This window comes from Rhinopithecus bieti, unplaced genomic scaffold (genome assembly GCF_001698545.2).
Source record: "Rhinopithecus bieti isolate Rb0 unplaced genomic scaffold, ASM169854v2 scaffold_49953, whole genome shotgun sequence".
Taxonomy (NCBI): domain Eukaryota; kingdom Metazoa; phylum Chordata; class Mammalia; order Primates; family Cercopithecidae; genus Rhinopithecus; species Rhinopithecus bieti.
In genome coordinates, this window is record NW_016819813.1 from 93,724 (window position 1) to 113,110 (window position 19,387).

A 19,387-nucleotide genomic window follows, 5' to 3' on the forward strand; every position below is an offset into this window, starting at 1 on the left:
AGCTTAGATATTTTGGTTCTATCCTAAGAGTGAAAAAATGAGGAAAAAAATTTTTTTTAAATGAAAGCTGGTCTTAGGCTGGGTGTGGTCACTCATGCCTACATAATCCCAGCACTTTAGGAGGCTGAGGCAGGCGGATCGCTGGAGTCCAGGAACCTGTGACCAGCCTGGGCAACATGGCAAAAACCTGTCTCTACAAAAAATACAAAAAAGTTAGCTGGGCATGGTGGCACCCACCTGTAGTCCAGCTACTCAGGAGGTTGAGGTGGGAGGATACTAGAGCCCAGGAGGTTGAGGCTGCAGTGAGTCATGATGGCACCACTGCACCCCAGCCTGGGCAACAGAGCAAGACTTACTTTCTCTCTCTCTCTGCACGTATATGTATATATCAAAGGTGGTCTTTACACACAACTTTTATTTAAATGCATGGCCAATTCAAGTAGCAGTTCTTAATTCCGTCTTCAAGATGTTAAAGGAATCTAAGGCCTAAAAATTTTAAGTCAATTTTTTGTTTGGAAGATAGGACAAAGACAATTCTAAAAATCTACTCTCTTCTCCCATAACATATGTATTAATCATTTGATTTACCTTCTACTTAGAGTTTGACAATGAATCTGAAGTTGACCCTTCCCCCAAATTTACTGGGCCCTTATGAGGGCCAACTAAATGTATAATACACTAACAAATATTCTGGTTACTTAGTGTATACTCATATAACTGTATACTCATACATTTGTATGTATTAAGTCCAGGCTCACTCAATGTATACAAGTGTATCAGTATAAGCCTTACTGGGAGATAGTCTATTTAAGGTAAGATCTCTCTGGATATGATACAAAAAAGCAATCACCATTCCCTATGGACATACTTCAAAGGGGGAAGCTTTCAGCTTGGTTCCTGAATATATAACCAACTCATTAAGGCTGTGTCAGCACCTCATTAGCACTCAACTCAGAAAGGATTTCTTGACTATCTCATGAAATAAGGGGTTTTGATAACTACCCCCCAAGAGTATAAAATGGCTTTCCTATTTACTGGAGAAAGCCACTAAATTAGACTTGTAAAATAGGACAAAGCACCCTTTCATTTTCCAAGTCACTTGGTTGGTGTATAATTTCCATTCTTTTGCTCCTCAGATCATTAATGAACAAAGGATGCGTTTCAAAGAGTTTCAACAAGCAGACCTGAAAATTCTGTTCAGCTTAGTGTATGAAAATCAGATGTTAGATAGCTTTCTTCCCAGGAGGCTGGGGAACGCTCAGCACCTACCAAGGCTTCCTTCCCTACAGTCAGGACTGAGGTGTAGGCTTCTAGATACACTCGACTGCAGCGTCTAACAGCTTCCAGGCCCTTGACTGTGATGTCCTTGGCATCTCCCAGGCCCAAGCCGATGAGATAAAGCATTTCAAACTTCAGGAGAAGAGAGACTGCAAGACGAAGTGGACAGAAAAACCGTCAGTTACACCGAGGACACCTAAAATCTAGTGATGAACACGAAGGTGACAACCAAAGTAGCACAAGAGAAGCGGCAAGTCACAAGGAGGGGTTTGGGAACCTTATGTCACGCTTAAGGACTGGGATAAGAAGTTTTAAACAACCCTACCACTTTTACCGCTTGTTACACAAACCTTGGAGCAGCCAATTACCCGCTGACAGAATCGTAGCTCGTAGCTAGTTCCCTGGCCTTTCCAAATTCCAAACTACCGCCTTTCCGCAGAAGGAACTACCAAAGCGCCGGCTCCGTGCATCGCAAGCACCCGTGCCGCCGGCCTCACCTACGGTGCCGCAAAATGCTGGTGCCTTTACTGCACTTTACGACTAGCGGGAGGGGGCCGGGCTAGCCTCTAGTGGGCTGCGGAGACTAGACCCCCGCTCCACGGGTAGAAATCCGTCGGCCACTGGGGCAGGGCGGCGAAAGATCAGTCGGCCGAGAGGAGTCCGTGGAGCACCCCTTTCATTGTTCCAGGGAAAGGATCGGGCGTGCTCACGAGCCCCCAACCCATGGCTTAAACACCCGCTTCCTAAGCCTGGGTAAGTGCAGTAGCTCGTTGCCGGAGAGGAGCCACGTGGGAGAAAGTCTGGAGGGGCCCTCGTCCTACTCCTCCTCTCCAGAAACTGGGAGGGCTGGGAAGGATTTTCCTGATTTGTCCCAGGATTTGCCCTAGTGCACAGATTTTAATCCCCCCTTCTCATCCTCCTGTAGTTCAACTAGGTGTCTTCCTGGTGAAGCGTCAGATTGGCAAACCCAGCAGTGAGTGTGCTTCTGATTTCCCATCGAGGCAATGACTCCTCGGGTTTGTCCCCAAGACCTTATGCCTGGAGTGCCCCAAGGATGCTTCAGTCACCCTCAGTGTCAGGAATCCCAGATCTTCCTGTACCTAAAGAAGTGACCTTTAATAGTGCTCAGGGAGTTCAGACCTCTCAAGTGTTTCTGCCACGGGAATTCTTATAAAGCTGTTGGTTACATGTAATTATGAATAGAGAAGATTTGTTTTGACTGAAAATGCTCTACCCAAGGTGACCTCATCCAAGTTGAAAAGACAGCTGTCATTGCTTTTCTCAGCAGGCAGTGTTGGTTACTCAGAATTTTCCTGTTGCCTCCCCGACAGTGCCGAACTCTGCTTCCTTGAATCTTGGCTTTTTTTCATTCCCAGGTTCCATCCACATTTTTGCACTTCCTATCTGTAAACTCTTCGTGGCTGGTTTTATCCCCTCTCATTAGGTTGATCTATTCCTCACGCCACATACCCCAAAAAACTCGAAATGGATCATAGATGTAAATGAAAAACCTAAACCTATACCAGAAGAAAACATAGGAGGAAATATTTGTGACCTTATTTAGGCAAATATTTCTTAGACCAAAAGCATGATGAGAAAAAATTGGTAAGTTGGACTTCAGCAAAGTAAAAATTTATGCTCTTCAAAAGACTGTTGAAGCCACATGCTGTGAAAATATTTACAAAGCATGTATCTGATGAAGGACTTGTGTCGAGAATATATAAGGAGCACTCAAAAAGCAATAATAAAACAGCTCATTGTTTAAAAATGGGCAAAAGATTTGAATAGACACCAAAGAAGATACACAAATAACAAATAATCATTTTAAAAGATCCTAAACAAACAAACAAAAAAAGATCCTAAACATCATTAGACATTAGGGAAATAAAAATTTAAATTACAATCAGCTACCACTACCCACCTATTAGAATGGCTTAAGTAAAACAAAACCCCCAAAAAACTGGCTGTTCTCTCAAAATTCCTAGTGTCTCTAATATTTTGCAGATTCAAATTTCAGCCTGCTAGCCAGACTTCTTCCCTCTTGGCTTCTTGTTAACTTTCTGCTGGAAATCTTCACCTAGGTAACCCGGAGTCATATTCAACACTTCCAACGTTGAATCCATAACCTTCCCCTTCAGTTTTGCTTTTCTTTCCATATTAGCTACTTGGATGGAGGGGGGGAGTGGGTGAGGACAGTATTGTCATTAACAGATTAACCCCAGCCAGACACTTGGGAGTCACCCCCACATCCAGTCTGTCCTGTCTGCCTGTATATCTCAATGGAAACGATACCCTCTGTCACCATCTTGGTTTTCAGGTCCTCATTTTGTCACTCTTGTAGCTGATCATCATGTCTCCTTCACTCAAGGGGGTCAGAGAGTTATAGTTGGTACACAATCTGAAAATATCACACCCCTTCTAGATCCTTCTGAGACCAAGAGAAAGTCCAGGTTTGTTAACATACCTCACAAGATCATTCATGGTGTGGCCACTGCCTACCTTTTTAGCATCAGCTCTCTCCACTCCATACCATGAGCTTTCTCTCCAGCAATACTGAATTGCTTATAGTTCTCTGCCCACAACATGCTGCTTTGTTCCTCTATGCTGCTGCCTCATCATAGAATATTGTCTCCCATTCTCTCCTGCCTAGATCACTAATACCCATTCTTTAAGACCAAGCTCAGGAAGCCTTCCCAGAGACCCTCACCCCGCTAAGCTAATTTAGGTTTCTCCTCTTTATTACAGTATTACTCTACATATACTTACTAACCAATTTATGAGATTTTATATTTGTTCATTTGTGTTTCTTCTTTACCAAACTATTGATTTAGTTAATTCAGGGAATTCATCTTATTTGTATTCTCATCTTTAAGGTTTAGCACTATCCTCGCACATAAAGTATTAAATGTTTGTTGAATAAATCATTATTATCCACTAGTAGCTGAGTTACGTATTTTTCCATCTTTATTAAATACAGAGTATGTTTTAAATAACTACCAAAAAGTCATTAATGGAATATCAAACATAAATATGCGTGTCTCATTGCCACATTAGAAGGTCATTTGTATTGAAAGGCTTGTAACACACAAAACATATAGTTCATATGCACACTATTGAGTAGGTAAACACATTTTCCAACGTGTTGATCATTTGTGTTTTTTATTTTCAGATTTAAAAAAATAATATTTTCAGATAGATTCACAGCGAAAGGACACTGCCAAAAAGGATGATTAAGTAATCTGAAGAAGGTGTGGTTTATCTCCTTTCAGGAAATATATCTGTATTGAAATAAAGTTATTCTGGGTAATCAAGGAAGTGAAACATTGTCTGAAATAACAGTAATAATTTGTTTTTAAGCTTCAAAATTTAGCCAGAGGAACTTAGTTTCACCACGTAGAATTCTTAACAAACAACCCTTTCACCTGCCATTATTTCTCAATAAGAGTGTAAATTTTTTGTACTTTTCTGGAGCTAGACAGATAAAGGGATTATGGTAACCTTTTTTTTTTTTTTTTTCTCAGCTCAACAAACATAAACTGCAAAAGTCTTGCCTGTTGGTTTTGCAGAATTCTTCTGTGGGATTTGACATTTCTCCCTTGCCATTTAAAACGGGTTTCAAATGTGATAATATTTTTCCCAACAATTTATTGTGAAAAATTTCAAACATATAAAAAAGTTGAAGCAATATCACAGTCAACACCCATATAGCTGCCTCCAAGGTTCTAAAGTTGTTAACATTTTGCTGTTTTTGCTTTATCACTTACTTATCCTTTTACCCAGACATCAACCCATCTTATTTGTTGATGCATTTCCAGGGAAGTTGTAGACATCAATACACATATTACATTTTGCTTGAAACATAAACTCCTCATCTAGGTAATAGATTAGCAAAACATACCTAGGCATATAGCTGATTAAATGATATCATTGCTTTACCTAATTTAGGCTGGGTTTTGAAAATTTTGCTGTAAAACGGTTTCGAATTAGTTTTTAACAAATATTGTAGTTTTATAATGATAATGAAAGCAGTTAGAGGACAAATTCATTTATGTCACCAAATCTGTAGTCTCATGTCTAGCAGAAGAGAGAGTGATGGTTAAAGAGAAGGGTGATTATAGGACAAAAGAAAAAAGATTTTTAGCCTTTTTTGGCTTCAAGAATAACATGGATAGATTAGACCTGAAGAGTTTTCTACTTTGTATTCTTGCTTTCAGGTCAGATGATGCCAAGTCATCCCTAAGGGTGAACATTTATGCTTTTACTGAAAGATCTTTAAGATGTTTTTATAACCTTTGCCAGTAACTCATTTTCACTGGCAAATTCTTCCTTATATGTGAGACCTACAGGCAGTAGTCATAAAATGTGAGAATCTGAGATGCAGATAGTCATAAGAAGTTAATGCTGATGGCTTTTCCATTCCATTGTCATAAACACATCATATGCTACTTTTATTTTGAAGTAATAACATAGTCGAGTCACTGCATTGCATTATGGACAAGTTATAATTACCCTACATTGAAGAGAAGTCATCCTTCAATTGTCCTGTTCAAGTAGTTTGTCTATTGAAAAGAAGACATCAGGGTGACTGACTAAACTCCATCTGACCTTACTGTGAATAAAGAATATTATTTTACTCCGAAGCTGGCCTCTTAACCTACATGTTCCCAGAGATTGCCTTTGTTAGAGGAAATCTTGATTAATATTTGTAGAGCTCAGACTCTGAATTGATTGGTAGTCATTATTTTCCAACAATTCACAAATAAGTGATAATTAAAGATAGCATTGCTTTAGGATAAGGACCTGTACTTACTAAGGTTAAAAGATTTGAAGTTACTTTATTGTACGCTTGTTTACTTAGAGAAAAAGTCACTTTTTATAAACTCATTGATTTTAAATACTCATCCACGCATTATATGTTAATCATATGATGTAAAATGCATAAATAGTAAACAAATCTAGAGCTATTTTCTGTGTCTAATGTGGAAATTTTTATTGTCATTCATCCTAGTTTAATAGATTGAATGAGTAAAATATGGACTGTCATAAAGAAGTCACCTAGAGCCCTGCATTTTTGTGTAAAGTAGCTCCCAGAATGTTCCCTTAAGTGCCTGTGTGTTTGTGCATGTATGTGTAAACTTTGTGTGTTTCTAACCCATTTTTATATATGGCAGTTCCTTCCTCCAAAATCTGTTATTAAAAGGTTCAATCAGGGATACATAGTTCACTCTTTTTGTACTTAAAAAAAACTACAGTGTCCCTTTAAGTTTTTTTAGGGAAACATAGCTGAACTAGCCAAGATTTGGTGGGAGAAGGGGAGTGGTTTCCCTTTCATTCAATAGCCAAAACATAAAAAGCGAACTACCAGGCTGTATATTAGCCACACATACATACCCTCACTGTCTACACCACTCCCCTAGTTCTCCAGCCTCACCTCCTCGTCTCCGTCCCCCTGGCCCCTACAGATAGCTGTGTGGCTCTGGCTTTACTTCCTTGAAGTCATTGTTCAGAATTCACTTCCTCAGTGAGGGCTATCTTATGTAAAACTTCAACCGACATTTCTTATCACTTTGTCCGCTCATTTGCCCCTGTAGCATTGCTCACTTTCTAAGACAACTGTATAATTTACTTATTTATTATGACTTTTTTTGTCCATGTCCAAAGAATATAAGCACCACAAAGGCAGGATTTTTTTTTTGTCCATGTTATGCTCTAATGTGAAACAAACAGCCAGAACAGTGTTTGATGCTCAGTAAATATGTATTGAATGAATGAGTATACATCTACACTTGGTAATAAGTTATAAATAAATTTCTTGAGGAGAAGAACTGAGCAGAGGGGATTTTTTATGATGGTTGAGATCTCACATTTTGGTGTCATTCAGACCATGTTTTAGTCTAGGCTTTCCACTCAGTAGTGTATTCCTTGCATTCCCTTTTTAAACCTCAGTTACTTCTATAAAATAGGGATAATAGTAACATCTTTCATGAGATTATTGTGAGGACAAATGAAAAAATACTTATAAAGGGCTTAGCATACTTTCAGACAACTAGTAAAGATTCAGAAAACATTGGCAAATATTGATATAGAGTTTGAAATTAATTTTAGAGTTATCTACAGTGTCTGTCAGATTATAATATGAAAGTCAAGTCCACCTAGATTGGTTCTCATTCTTTTCCCCATTCACAAAAGTTCTATGAATAATTTACATAATTCAGTAATTATAGACCAATCCACTAAATAGTTTATTGATTGACAAAAGTCTTCTTAAGCAAACATTATTATTTTAATATTATACTCTGAGGTATTCTATGAGAGAAACTGTCTTCATTTCAATTATTCTGTCACTGAGTTCAACATTATAGACTTTTTTGGCACCAAAGAAATGTTGTCTGGCAATTTGTTAAAACTTAAAGTAGAACTTAAAGGAAATGGAGCCAAATGTGGTAGTTTACAGCTGTATAATCCTAGCACTTTCAAAGGCTGAGGAGGAAAAATCACTTGAGCCCAGGAGTTCGAGACCAGCCTGGCCAACATAGCAATATTTCGTCTCTACTAAAAATAGAAATAAAAAAATTAGCTGGACATGGTGGCATGCACCTGTAGTCCCAGCGCTCAGCAGCTTGAGGCAGGAGGATTGCTTGAGCCCAGGAGTTTGAGGTTGCAATGAGCTATGATCACATCACCACACTCTAACCTGGGTGACAGAGTGAAACCCTGTCTCAAAAAAAAAAAAGTGAATGGACTTTTCTTCTTAGTAGTTTAGTAAACAAAATCTGCTAGTGAGCAGAGAAAATGTTCATTTAGGAACTGAATTCTTTTTTAAAAAAATTTTTTAGATGCCCAACAACAATAAAAAGAATCATTGTGTTGTGTGATACATTCATATAATACAATGCTATACAGCAATCAAAAAGAGTGAATTACTGCTACATGAAACAACCTGGGTGAATATCATAGAAATGGGATATAGCTTACATAAAGCAAAGTCCACCAGATTTTAAGTATGCAATTTGATGAGTTTTTACATATGTGTATAACCATGTACCCATTATTCTGATAAAGATATGGAACATTTCTGGCATCTGAGAAGGTTCCCTTTTGTCCTCTCCCAGTAAATGCCCTCCCCTCCCCAAGGTAACCGAACCACTATTTGACTATAAATTAGTTTTGGCTATTCTTATACATGGAACCATATAAAATGTACCCTTTCGCATCTGGCTTCCATGGCTCTGCTTTACTCGTCCATGTTCTGTGTAGCAGTCGTTCATTCTTTGCTGAATAGAATTCTGTTATTTGAATGTACTACTATTTATCTTTATTTTTGATGGATGTTTAAGTTTCAGTTTAGGGCTAATATGAATAAATCTGCTATGAACATTGTTGTATCTGTCTTTTGTTAGACATTTAAGTATTCATTTCTGTTGAGTTATATTACCTAGGAATTGGAATTGCTGGGTTATAGGATATATGTTTTCACTTTAACACATTGCGCCAAACAGTTTTCCAAAGTGTTTGTACTATTTACATTCCCACCAGCAATGGATGCAAGTTCCAGTTGCTCTGTATCCTTGCCAACAGTTGGTATTGTGAGTCCTTTTAATTTTAGTGGCTGTGTAGTGATATATCATTGTGGTTTTAATTTGCGGCTCTCTGTTGGTTAATAGTGTCAGTTGCCTCATATGTAATTTTTTTCAGTTATTTTAAATTTTCAGTTATTTAATTTTTATTTTCTTTATTCTTCAATATGAATAAGATCAATATCACTTTTTGTATTGGATGAAAGTGCTTTTAAAGTCAGTATTAATTGAAACCTTTTCAAAGTCAATTTATTTATTTTGAAGACAAAAGTATTTCTTTCTTCCACCACAGTGATATTTAAATGTGGAATCTATACTTGTAGTTGAGTAAATCCATTTGTGAATAAGATACTTCCTTTAAAGGGGCCTTAATAGATTCACTAATAAATATGTGTGAAATATGTTTTAATGTATAAAAAGCACTTAGTGTCTGAAACATAGTAAGTGCTAAAGTTTTTTAAAAAAATAATTAGAATATACTTAAAAAATTCTATATATGTTTTGCCTGGAGAGAATACTTGTTGTCAGGACTCCCACTTCTCATTCTGTCTCTGCTGCCAGTAACTATGTGAGTTTGGACCATTTTTTGCTATCAGTAACATGAATGCTTTTAGTTAGATGATTTCTAAGTCGCATTGTAAGACTCAGTAGCTTCCTTTTGGGTTAGAATGGAAAGAGCACTAGACCAGTAATTAGCCAATGTAAGCTATTTACACTTGTGGACGTTTGCTTTGTTTCATGACTCAAAACCCCAATAAGAAGTATCTCTCCCCTCCTCCTCCTTTTCTACCCTTCCTCCTTTAATAGATTTTTATATAAAACAGCAAGCAATACAGTAATTCCTTAAACCTGGAAATTAGCATAACCAATATAAATTTTTTTTAAAAAAATGTAAGTTGTTACTAAATTTTTTACACTAATAAACTGTGTAGACCTTGAGTTATTCTTTACATGACTGTACTTCACCGTAAGTACAGTGATTTTTTTTCATGATATCTAGAAACTTTTTCAACCAAAATTAAACTGGTATCTATATCAAGTTGCAGAGTTTTCACAGATTTAATTTTCTCAGCGTGATTTTGGTCTGTATTTCTAAATCCTGGGTAGTCATAGAATATGATTCACCCTAATCTTATTTCCTTACATTTTGCTTTATTTTATTAGGGTCTTTTGTTTGTTTTGCAGTAATATTTTCTATTGTATACTTAGAGTAGCATTTTTTTTTTTTTTCAGCAATTTTTACACCTTACTATCAGAGCTCATTACATATTCTGATAAAGGCTTATTGAGATTGAGGCTCAAACTCATAGATTCTATTTTAATCTTATCTTTGCTTCTGGCTACTGCCTGTCTTCTGGTGTTCACTAAAACTTGTTGAAATCCTATCGTATCAAAATATTTGTAGTAGTATTAGTGGTATCAAAAATACTGTTTTCTCCATGCATACCAATTGCAGAAGCAGTGAATAGCAGTGGTTAAAAGCCTGGACTTTAATGTCATGGGCTTTAGAGTCAGACTACAGAATTTGAATTTTGGCTTCTCTTACTAGCAATGTGACCTTAGGAAAGTTCTTGAGCCCTTAGTTATATTGCCTGTAAAATACAGATAATAAAGGCACTTACAGGACCATCATGATGATTAAATGAAGTAATACTACATATAAACAGTGTCTTTGAACAGTGTTTTGCACTTTGTAAGTGTTCAATAAATGTTAGCGATCATCATAAATATTATTACCTTTAGGGTTTTGTGAAGATTAAATGTGATAAGTAAACTGTATATCAAAAGGCCTGCAATATAGTACACAATTAACGTTAGCTAGTATTACTACCAAAAATATTCTCTAGCTAGCTGGTTTTACAGAATTTATGTGTGTTCTAGGTAAAATTGCAGTTTAGGACCATCATCCATCCCCCTTGACACCAAACAAAAGTGAATTTGTAATTAGAATATTTAGTACTCAGAAAACATGAACATCCAGGCTAAAGCACAAAGCTTTTAAAAGTTGTAATGTAGCCGAAATGTTATTTGCAATGAAAGGAAACAGAAAGTGGTATTAGTAATTTTAAAGATACATTTTTTTCTTGAATAAGGTGTGGTGTTTAGTTCCTAATAATTTTGTCCTGTGACCAATTAAACCCATCAGTAGGTTGAAGGTGTTCGGGGCATGGTGATCTAAGACTGAGGCCAGTCACTTTCTTAGAGAAGCTATAAGAAATCCTATGTAGAAATTACTTAGTATCACACTAATGTTGATATTTGCATCAGTTAGGTGTTATTTACTTTCCTGTTATCTGTGCTCCTGTCTGGCCTCCCTGCCATCTCAGTAATAGAGTTCCTTGCCTTATTCCTAGTCATCAGGACCTGCATCTCTGTCCTGTTATTTCAAGAGGTTGAACCTTGCTACTGATTTCATTCCGAGAGACTTAAATTCTTGCCTTGGCCCCATCTCCCCATGATTGGGTTCCCTTTTACAAAGCTAGGCTCCCTCAAAGGTAGACACTCGCCTATCTGAAATTGCCAGGGTCATTGAGCACTTTTGAACAGGTGTAGGCACAACTTCAAGAGGCACCATTCATATAGATGACATACAGCTGCCCAACCTGTACACGGTGGCTCAGTGGCCAGTTGCCTATTTCTTGAACTATGGTTGAGCACCTGCTGTGTTCCTGCTTGCTGGTCTTCATTAGACAGCACATGCTGAGATTCTTGCCCCAGTGTTTGTGGTCTTCAGTTTTTTAAATTATGTGATCTCACCTGCTTTTTATCTTGCTTCTGGTTAATTTATCTCAAATTTCATGGCCATTCATTGCTCAGTGTATTGCCTCTACCCAGGAATACTTCCCTACTTTATCTCATAGGAATCATCCTTAGAATTCTAGTTCAGAACCCTCTCATCTGTAGTGTTTTCCCACCTCACATAAACTGCAAATTTTTTTCTTATTTTGATTTTCTTTAATAATCTATTGCTATTGTGTGTTTTTCTTAAGTAAGACTATAGATTTTAAGGGCAAGGCCATTGTTTTATCTTTATATTCTCTGTAACTCCTGCATGGTGTTCTCCTCATAATAGATGTTAAATGAGTATTCGTAGAATGTCTTGATGAAAGTGCTACTTAACAAAAGGAGGCAAGTCAAGGTGTGCTAATGAACTGAGAAAAGAGAGGCTAGAAACAAGGAAAGAGACTTGATAAACTATTGCAGCGATCTGTACCTGAGGTGATAGTAAGTCTTGCGTATTCTCAGTGACAAAAGAAGTTGAGATGTGTTAATAATATAAATTAGTGGGGATGACCATGAACATAATTAAATGGGAGAAGGGAGGAAAGGGATTGATTAAAGCCAGAGGATGGTGCAAACTGGATCCTACTTCTTACTTTTAGAAGTTTATATCAAATGTCAAGAAAATAAAAGTAAGTTCAAATTTAAATTAACAGTATTCTATATTCAGTTTAATAATGTTTAAAACCGCAAAGAAATGGATCCTAAAAAAACTCTCATTTAGTCTTTGTGGAGCTGTCATAGTATTTGATGACTATAAATGTAAATTCCATTTGATGGTGAAATTTCAACAAAACTGAAACGAGCTATGGGATTTTTCTTTCACAACCAGATAGACAAATAAATAGGCAGAGAGAGTTGAGATTATTACTCATTTTGAAAATCATTTGAAATACTTTTATACTCCCTTCCCAAAAGGCTTTTGAAAGCTAGAGTTATTTTTGGAGCATCACATTTTGACAGATTTTTGCACATTCTTCAGTGGTCATCACATGTAGAGATTTAGCTTGATTCCTTGCACAACTAACTTGAAGTCTTATGATACCTAGTTGACCTTAATTGTGCCTTGTTCAGTCCAACAAATGCTTACTATCTATCATGCATAAGGCTATGTGCTTTTTGTTCCCAGGGATAAAAAGAAACATAAATCACTATTTGTACCACCTAGGGATTATATTCAAATGAAGAACATAACACACCTGTGCTCTATAGGGATATCACAATATGTACAGTGATACCTGCTATAATAGAAGTGCAAGCAGTAAGGCAGAAAAGGAGGAAAAGATTAATTAAACTGGATACTGTTCTAATAGCTTGATCTGATCTTGTTGTTTATAATATCTAGGTAACACATGGAAGCTATTTCTGGATTCTTGATGATTTAGAAGACTCATCACAAGATAACCAAAGTTTATTTATGTCATGGTTTAGAGAGACTAAATTGGTATAATGTAGTCCAGGAAGCCCAGACATGTTGCAGATAGGACAGCATTGCAGCATTGCAGATGGCCTTCATCCTTACAAACATGCTAACTGGATTTTTCTTAGAATACCCAGAATAGCTGGGCACGGTGGCTCATGCCTGTAATCCCAGCACTTTGGGAGGCTGAGGCGGGCAGATCACAAGGTCAGGAGATCAAGACCATCCTGGCTAACACGATGAAACCCCGTCTCTACTAAAATACAAAAGTTAGCCGGGCGTGGTGGCGGACGCCTGTAGTCCCAGCTACTCGGGAGGCTGAGGCAGGAGAATGGTGTGAACCCAGGAGGCGGAGCGTGCAGTGAGCCGAGATCACGCCACTGCACTCCAGCCTGGGTAACAGAATAAGACTCCGTCTCAAAAAAAAAAAAAAAAAAAAAAAAAAAAAGAATACCCAGAATACCAGTTGCTTAGCAATGGACTAACACTAGCTATGTTTATCTGTTTCTGGTATACAAAAGTCTGGCTGCCATTTTGTCCACTTCCATTAGGGTCTAGGAAGAGGTGAATAGTATGTATTTCTTTTTTTTTTTTTTCTTTTTTTTTGAGATGGAGTCTAGCTCTGTCACCCAGGCTGGAGTGCAGTGGAGCAATCTCAGCTCACTGCAACCTCTGCCTCCTGGGTTCAAGCAGTTCTCCTGCCTCAGCCTCCTGAGTAGCTGGGATTACAGGCGCACGCCACTATGCCCAGCAAATTTTTTTGTATTTTTGGTAGAGACGGAGTTTCACCATGCTGGCCAGGCTGGTCTCGAACTCCTGACCTTGTGATCTGCCTGCCTCGGCCTCCCAAAGTGCTAGGATTACAGGCATGAGCCACCGCACCCGGCCAGTAATGTGTATTTCTAATTAGGACATCCCTTCTTTCAGATGCCAGTTTGCGTATGATAAGCATAAAATTATAACAGGTAAGTGGGTCTAATTACCTAGATGCTTGGAAGACGCAGAAAATATCTTTCTTCCACATAGTGTCCTAGTTAATGGCATTCTTTTGAGCCCTGTAAGTGCCCTTTCTGAACTCTGTTTTCTGGACTAACCTTTTCACATTAGTTCTTTCTGTTAAAAATACTGTTTAAGCTACAGTCCAGTTGCTGTTTCTGAGGGCCTGGAAGAATTCAGCCTCATCCGATTAAGTGTAGGTGTATTTGACCAGCTCTCTGTCCTCTTAGGCCCATCCCTTTATTACAGTCTATATTTAAAGTTTTAATGTTTATAATTAGGATCTCATTTATTCTTTTCTGGTACTGCTGAATAACCACAGTTTTACTAACAATAACATAAAAATATTTCAGCCACTACATGAGCCCCATTAAAAAAAATTAGTTTCAAGTTAGTTTGTTGGCTGGAACTACAGTGGCACTAATATAACACTTGCTCCAAGATCTATGATCTAATGCTTTAATCACACAGGATGTATCTAGTTACTCAAATCAGAGATTCTAGAGTCACCCTGAGTGTTCTCATACTCTCCAGGTAATTGCTCTGTCTTGTCAGTTTTGTCCCTTGCTTATCTCTTGAATCTTTCCAGTGTTCTCCATGCCCACTATTCAAGCTTTAATTCTGGCCTCTGTCATTTTTCACCTATACTGTGGAGTAGCCTGCTAACTAGTCTCCCTATCTCGAGTATTGTCCTAGACCGTCTTTACACTGCAATAGTGTTTTCTCTAAAAAGATTCATCATGTAATCTTAAACTTTTTTAATCCTTCTATGATATCTTATATAAAAGTTCAAATTCCTTAGAATAATATACAGACCCTTACTATTTAGATTTTGTCTATCTTTCCAATCCTTTCTCCATTCTTCTATTGTATACCTTTTACTCCTGCCATACAGAACTAACTTTCCAGAAGTTGGGTTTTTCTTGCCATCACCATTTTGCACATGCCGTTTCTCTAGAGAACTCCCACAACCATCTTCCAGGTAGATTTCTATTTATTTTCAAGAGTCATCTTAGACATTCCTTGCTCCAGGAAATCTTTCTTATGCTCCCAGACATAATGTGACACCTTTTCTGTTTCCATTCCTATGTCTAATAGCACATGCCCTCTTAGAGTAATTAATTATTTGTGAATTCACCAGTGGACTTTGTACTTCGGAGAGATAAAGGCAATGTTCTCTTCCTTTTTGTGACTGTCACAATACTAGAACATAGTGATAATATTTGTTTTGAATGAAGTAGAGTAGGCACTTGGCATTCTAGATTTAATTTCCTAGCTTGCAGGCAACTTTGAAGATTCATCATTTGCACTAATTTGTATTATAATGTGCAGAGGCATGACTTTGACTCAAGTGCCCTATGGGGTTGGTATGTAGGAACGAGTCACTAACCTTGTGAGAATTCTAGCCAGCTACTTGATGCCACCCTTTCAGAGTAGCTTTGCTTTTTTCTTTATGAAAACTGTCAAGGTTCTTTTATTAGTTTTCATACTGCTATAAAAACATACCTGAGACTGGGTAATTTACTAAGAACAGAGGTTTAATTGGCTCATGGTTCTGCAGGCTGTACAGGCTTTTGCTTCTGGGGAGGCCTCAGGAAACTTACAATCATGGTGGAAGGCAGAAGGGAAGCAAGCATGGCCTTCATGTGGCCAGGACAGGTGAGGGGAGTGGGAAGGTACCACACACTTTTAAACAACCAGATCTTATGAGAACTCTATTATGCACCAACACTAGGGGAATGGTGCTAAACCATGAGAAACCACCCCACATGATCCAGTCACCTCCCACCAGGCCCCACCTCCAATACTGGGGATCACAATGCAACATGAGATTTCAGTAGGTACACAGAGCCAAGTTGTGTCATTCTACCCTGGCTCTTCCCAAATCTCATGTCCTTCTCACATTTCAAAACACAATCTGGCTTCCCAATAGTCCCTGAAAGTCTTAACTCATTGCAGCATTAACTCAAAAGTCCAAGTTCAAAGTCTCATCTGAGACAAAGTAAGTCCCTTCCACCTATGAGCCTGTAAAATCAAAAACAAACTTATTTACTTCCAAGATACAATGGGGGTACAATTCTCTCATTCCAAAAGGGAGAGATTTACCAAAATAAGGGGGCTACAGGCCCCATGGAAGCCCAGAACCCTTCAGGGCAGTCATTAAATCTTAAAGCTCCAAAATAGTATTTGATTCCATGTCTCAAATCCAGGCCACACTGATGCAAGGGATTGGGCAGCTCTGCCCCTGTGGCTCTGCAGGTTGCAGGCCTCACAGCTGCTTTCACAGGCTGGTGTTGAGTGCCTGAGGCTTTTGCAGGCACCCAGTGCAAACTGTCAGTGGATCTACCATGCTGGGGTCTGGAGGACCCTCTTCTCACAACTGCACTATGCAGTGCCCCAGTGAGAACTCTGTCTGGGGGCTCCAACCCCACATTTCCCCTCTACATGTGGTAGAAAAGAAAAACTCATTTTCTGGGGAGGAAATGCCCTAGTAAAGGTTCTCCTTAGGGCTACCGTGCCCTAGTAAAGGTTCTCCTTAGGGCTCTGCCCCTACAGCAGATTTCTGCGTGGACTGTCAGATGTTTATGTACATCCTCTGAAATCTAGGTGGAGTCTCCTAAGCCTCAACTCTTGCCCTCTGCACACCTGTTGGCTTAATACCATGTGGAAGCTGCCAAGGCTTATGGCTTGTACCCTCTGGATCAGTGGCCTTAGACATATCTGGGGCCCTTTTAGCCACAGCTGGAACTGAAGCCACTGAGACACAGGGTGCCATGTCCTGAGGCAGCACAGATCAGTAGGTCCCTAGGCCTGGCCCACAAAACCATTTTTCCCTCCTAGGCCTCCAGGCCTGTGATGGAAGAGGCTGCTGGGAAGGTCTCTGAAATGGCTTGGAGGCATTTTCCCCATTGTCTTAGTTATTAACATTCAGCTTATCTTATGCAAATTTCTGCAGCTGGCTTGAATTCCTCTCCAGAAAATGAGTTTTTCTTTTCTGCCACATGGCCAGGCTGCAAATTTTCCAAACTTTTATGCTCTGCTTCCCTTTTAAATATAAGTTCCAGTTTCAGGTCATTTCTTTGTTTATGCAAATGAACATAGGCTTTTAGAAGAAGCCAGACCACACCTTGAATTCTTTGCTGCTTAGGAATTTCTTCCACAAGATACCCAAATCATCTTTCTCACAGTACCACCAGTCTCTTTGCTAAAGCATATCAAGAGTGACCTTTACTCCAGTTCTCAATAAGTTCCTCATCTCCATCTGAGACTACCTCAGCCTCGACTTCACTGTCCGTATCACTATCAGCATTTTGGTCAGAACCATTCAACAAGTCTCCAGGAAGTTCCAAACTTTCCCTCATCTTCCTGTCTTCTTCTGAGCCCTCCAAACTGTTCCAACCTCTGTGTGTTACGCAGCTCCAAAGTTGCTTTCACATTTTCAGCTATCTTTATAGCCGTGCCCCACTCCTGGTACTAATTCTCTGTATTAGCCCATTCTCACATTGCTGTGAAGACATACCAGAAAGTGTGTAATTTATTAAGAAAAGAGTTTTAATCAGCTCACAGTTCTGCAGACTGTACAGGCTTCTGCTTCTGGGGAGGCCTCAGGAAGCTTACAGTCAAGGTGTAAGGCAAAGGGGAAGCAGTCACATTCTCCACATGGCCAGAGCAGGAAAGAGGGGTTAGAAGGGGGATGTGCTATACACTTTTAATCACCAGATCTTGTGAGAACTCTATCACAAGACAGCACTAGAGGAGTGGTGCTAAACCATTAGAAACCACCCCCATGATCCAATTATCTCCCACAAGGCCCCACCTCCAATACTGGGTATCACAATTCAACATGAGATTAGGGTAGCAACACAGAGCCAAACCGTATCAGTTCTATTGTAAAATTTTAGTTACAGGATGAATTTATTCCATTTTTATGGACTTCTTATGAAACTTTTCATAACCTACATATCCATTTCAGTAGTTAAAAGGAAACACAACATGGAACTGTTTCTTACTCTTTGGTTTATTTATGCATGATATTCCTCTGTAGAGAATGTATTAAATTCTTACTTGGTTTGTATCATTTTCAAAGATTAGCAGGTTCAATAGTATTTCCATTGTCAGTGAATTCCATTTTCCAGTTGTAATGTAAGTGTTCTCTTTCTAGCACCCTCCCCTACCATTGTTTTGTTTTATTTTCACTCAGAATATAGTATTCCTCATCTTGCCAAACACAGATCCCTCTACCCCTTTTCTGAATTTATTCTCCCACTTTCACAGAGACCTATTATCCTCTTCCATAATTTCAACTACTCCCTCCCCACTGACTTTTCCCCTTCAGCATATTAGAATACTCCCATCTTAAAAATAATCAAAACAACTGTCCTCTAATCATTGCCTACTTCTAGCTATTCCTTAGTACTTTTCCTTTTCACCCTAAGTGTTTTGAAGAAATGTTCAGATATCATCTCAAATTCTTCATCATCTCTGCTGTTTTCTTAATTGATTTTATCTGACTTCCACCCCTACTACAATGAAACTATTTTTGCCATGGTCTCTAATGATCTGCATATTATTAAAATAGGGACAGTCGCTACTGGATCTCTCTGCATTTTTTGACTCTGTTGATCCACTTCCATGGTTTGTCTGACACCATTTTCTCTTGAATTTCTTTCTATCTGTTCTAAGTTAGTCTACTCCTCAACTGCTGGTATTCTCAGCATTCCGTTCTAGATCTTATTCTTCCCTCATTCTGCAAAATTTCTACTTAGTGATCTGATTTACTCCCATGGCTCCAAAATCACTTTTAAAGTTATGACTTCTTTCTTTCTCTCTCTCTTTCTCTTCCTTCCTTCCGTCTTTGCTTCCTTCCTTCCTTCCTCCCTTCCTCCCTTCCTCCCTTCTGTTCTTTCTTTTTTCTTTCTTTCTCTCTCTCTCTCTTTCTTTCTTTCTCTTTTTTCTTTCTTTTCTTTCTCCTTCCTTCCTTCCTTCTTTCCTTCCTTCCTTCCTTCTTTCCTTCCTTCCTTTTTTTCTGAGACAGAGTCTCACTTTGTTACCTGGGCCAGAATGCAGTAGTATGATCAGCTCACTGAAGCCTGAAACTCCTGGGCCCAAGTGATTCTCCTCCCTCCACAATAGCTGGGACTGCAGATGCATGCCACCATACTAGGCTAATTCCTTTCCTTTCCTTTCCTTTTTCCTTTCCTTTCCTTTCCTTTCCTTTCCTTTCCTTTCCTTTCCCTTCCCTCCCCTCCCCTCCCCTCCCCGCCCGCGCCTCGGGCGCCCTCTCGCCGCTCCCAGGTCTGGCCAGCCGGAGGAGTCTCAGCTCTCAGCCACTCGC

General features: G+C 38.9%; 1 protein-coding gene and 1 long non-coding RNA gene across 4 annotated transcripts in view; one reads left to right on the forward strand and one right to left on the reverse strand.

Moving 5' to 3' along the window:
* The window catches only part of DPH5 (diphthamide biosynthesis 5), a 39,318-nt gene extending 37,536 nt beyond the window's left edge, over window positions 1–1,782 (reverse strand). Inside the window, exons 1-2 of one of the 2 annotated variants that reach the window (XM_017859255.1) lie at window positions 1,647–1,782; window positions 1,270–1,427 (exon numbers count right to left, since the gene is read on the reverse strand). In XM_017859255.1, the coding sequence (XP_017714744.1) occupies window positions 1,270–1,404 (135 nt within the window). In that variant the 5' untranslated portion in view covers window positions 1,405–1,427; window positions 1,647–1,782. Of the gene's footprint in view, window positions 1–1,269; window positions 1,428–1,628 lie in introns of both variants that reach the window. The other variant, XM_017859254.1, reaches the window with a different exon arrangement.
* A 24-nt stretch (window positions 1,783–1,806) lies between these two features.
* LOC108519965 (uncharacterized) overlaps window positions 1,807–19,387 on the forward strand; it is a 64,045-nt gene continuing 46,464 nt past the window's right edge. The window contains exon 1 of one of the 2 annotated variants that reach the window (XR_001882783.1): window positions 1,807–2,031. This is a non-coding gene — a long non-coding RNA (uncharacterized LOC108519965). The remainder of the gene's footprint in view (window positions 2,032–19,387) is intronic. The other variant, XR_001882784.1, reaches the window with a different exon arrangement.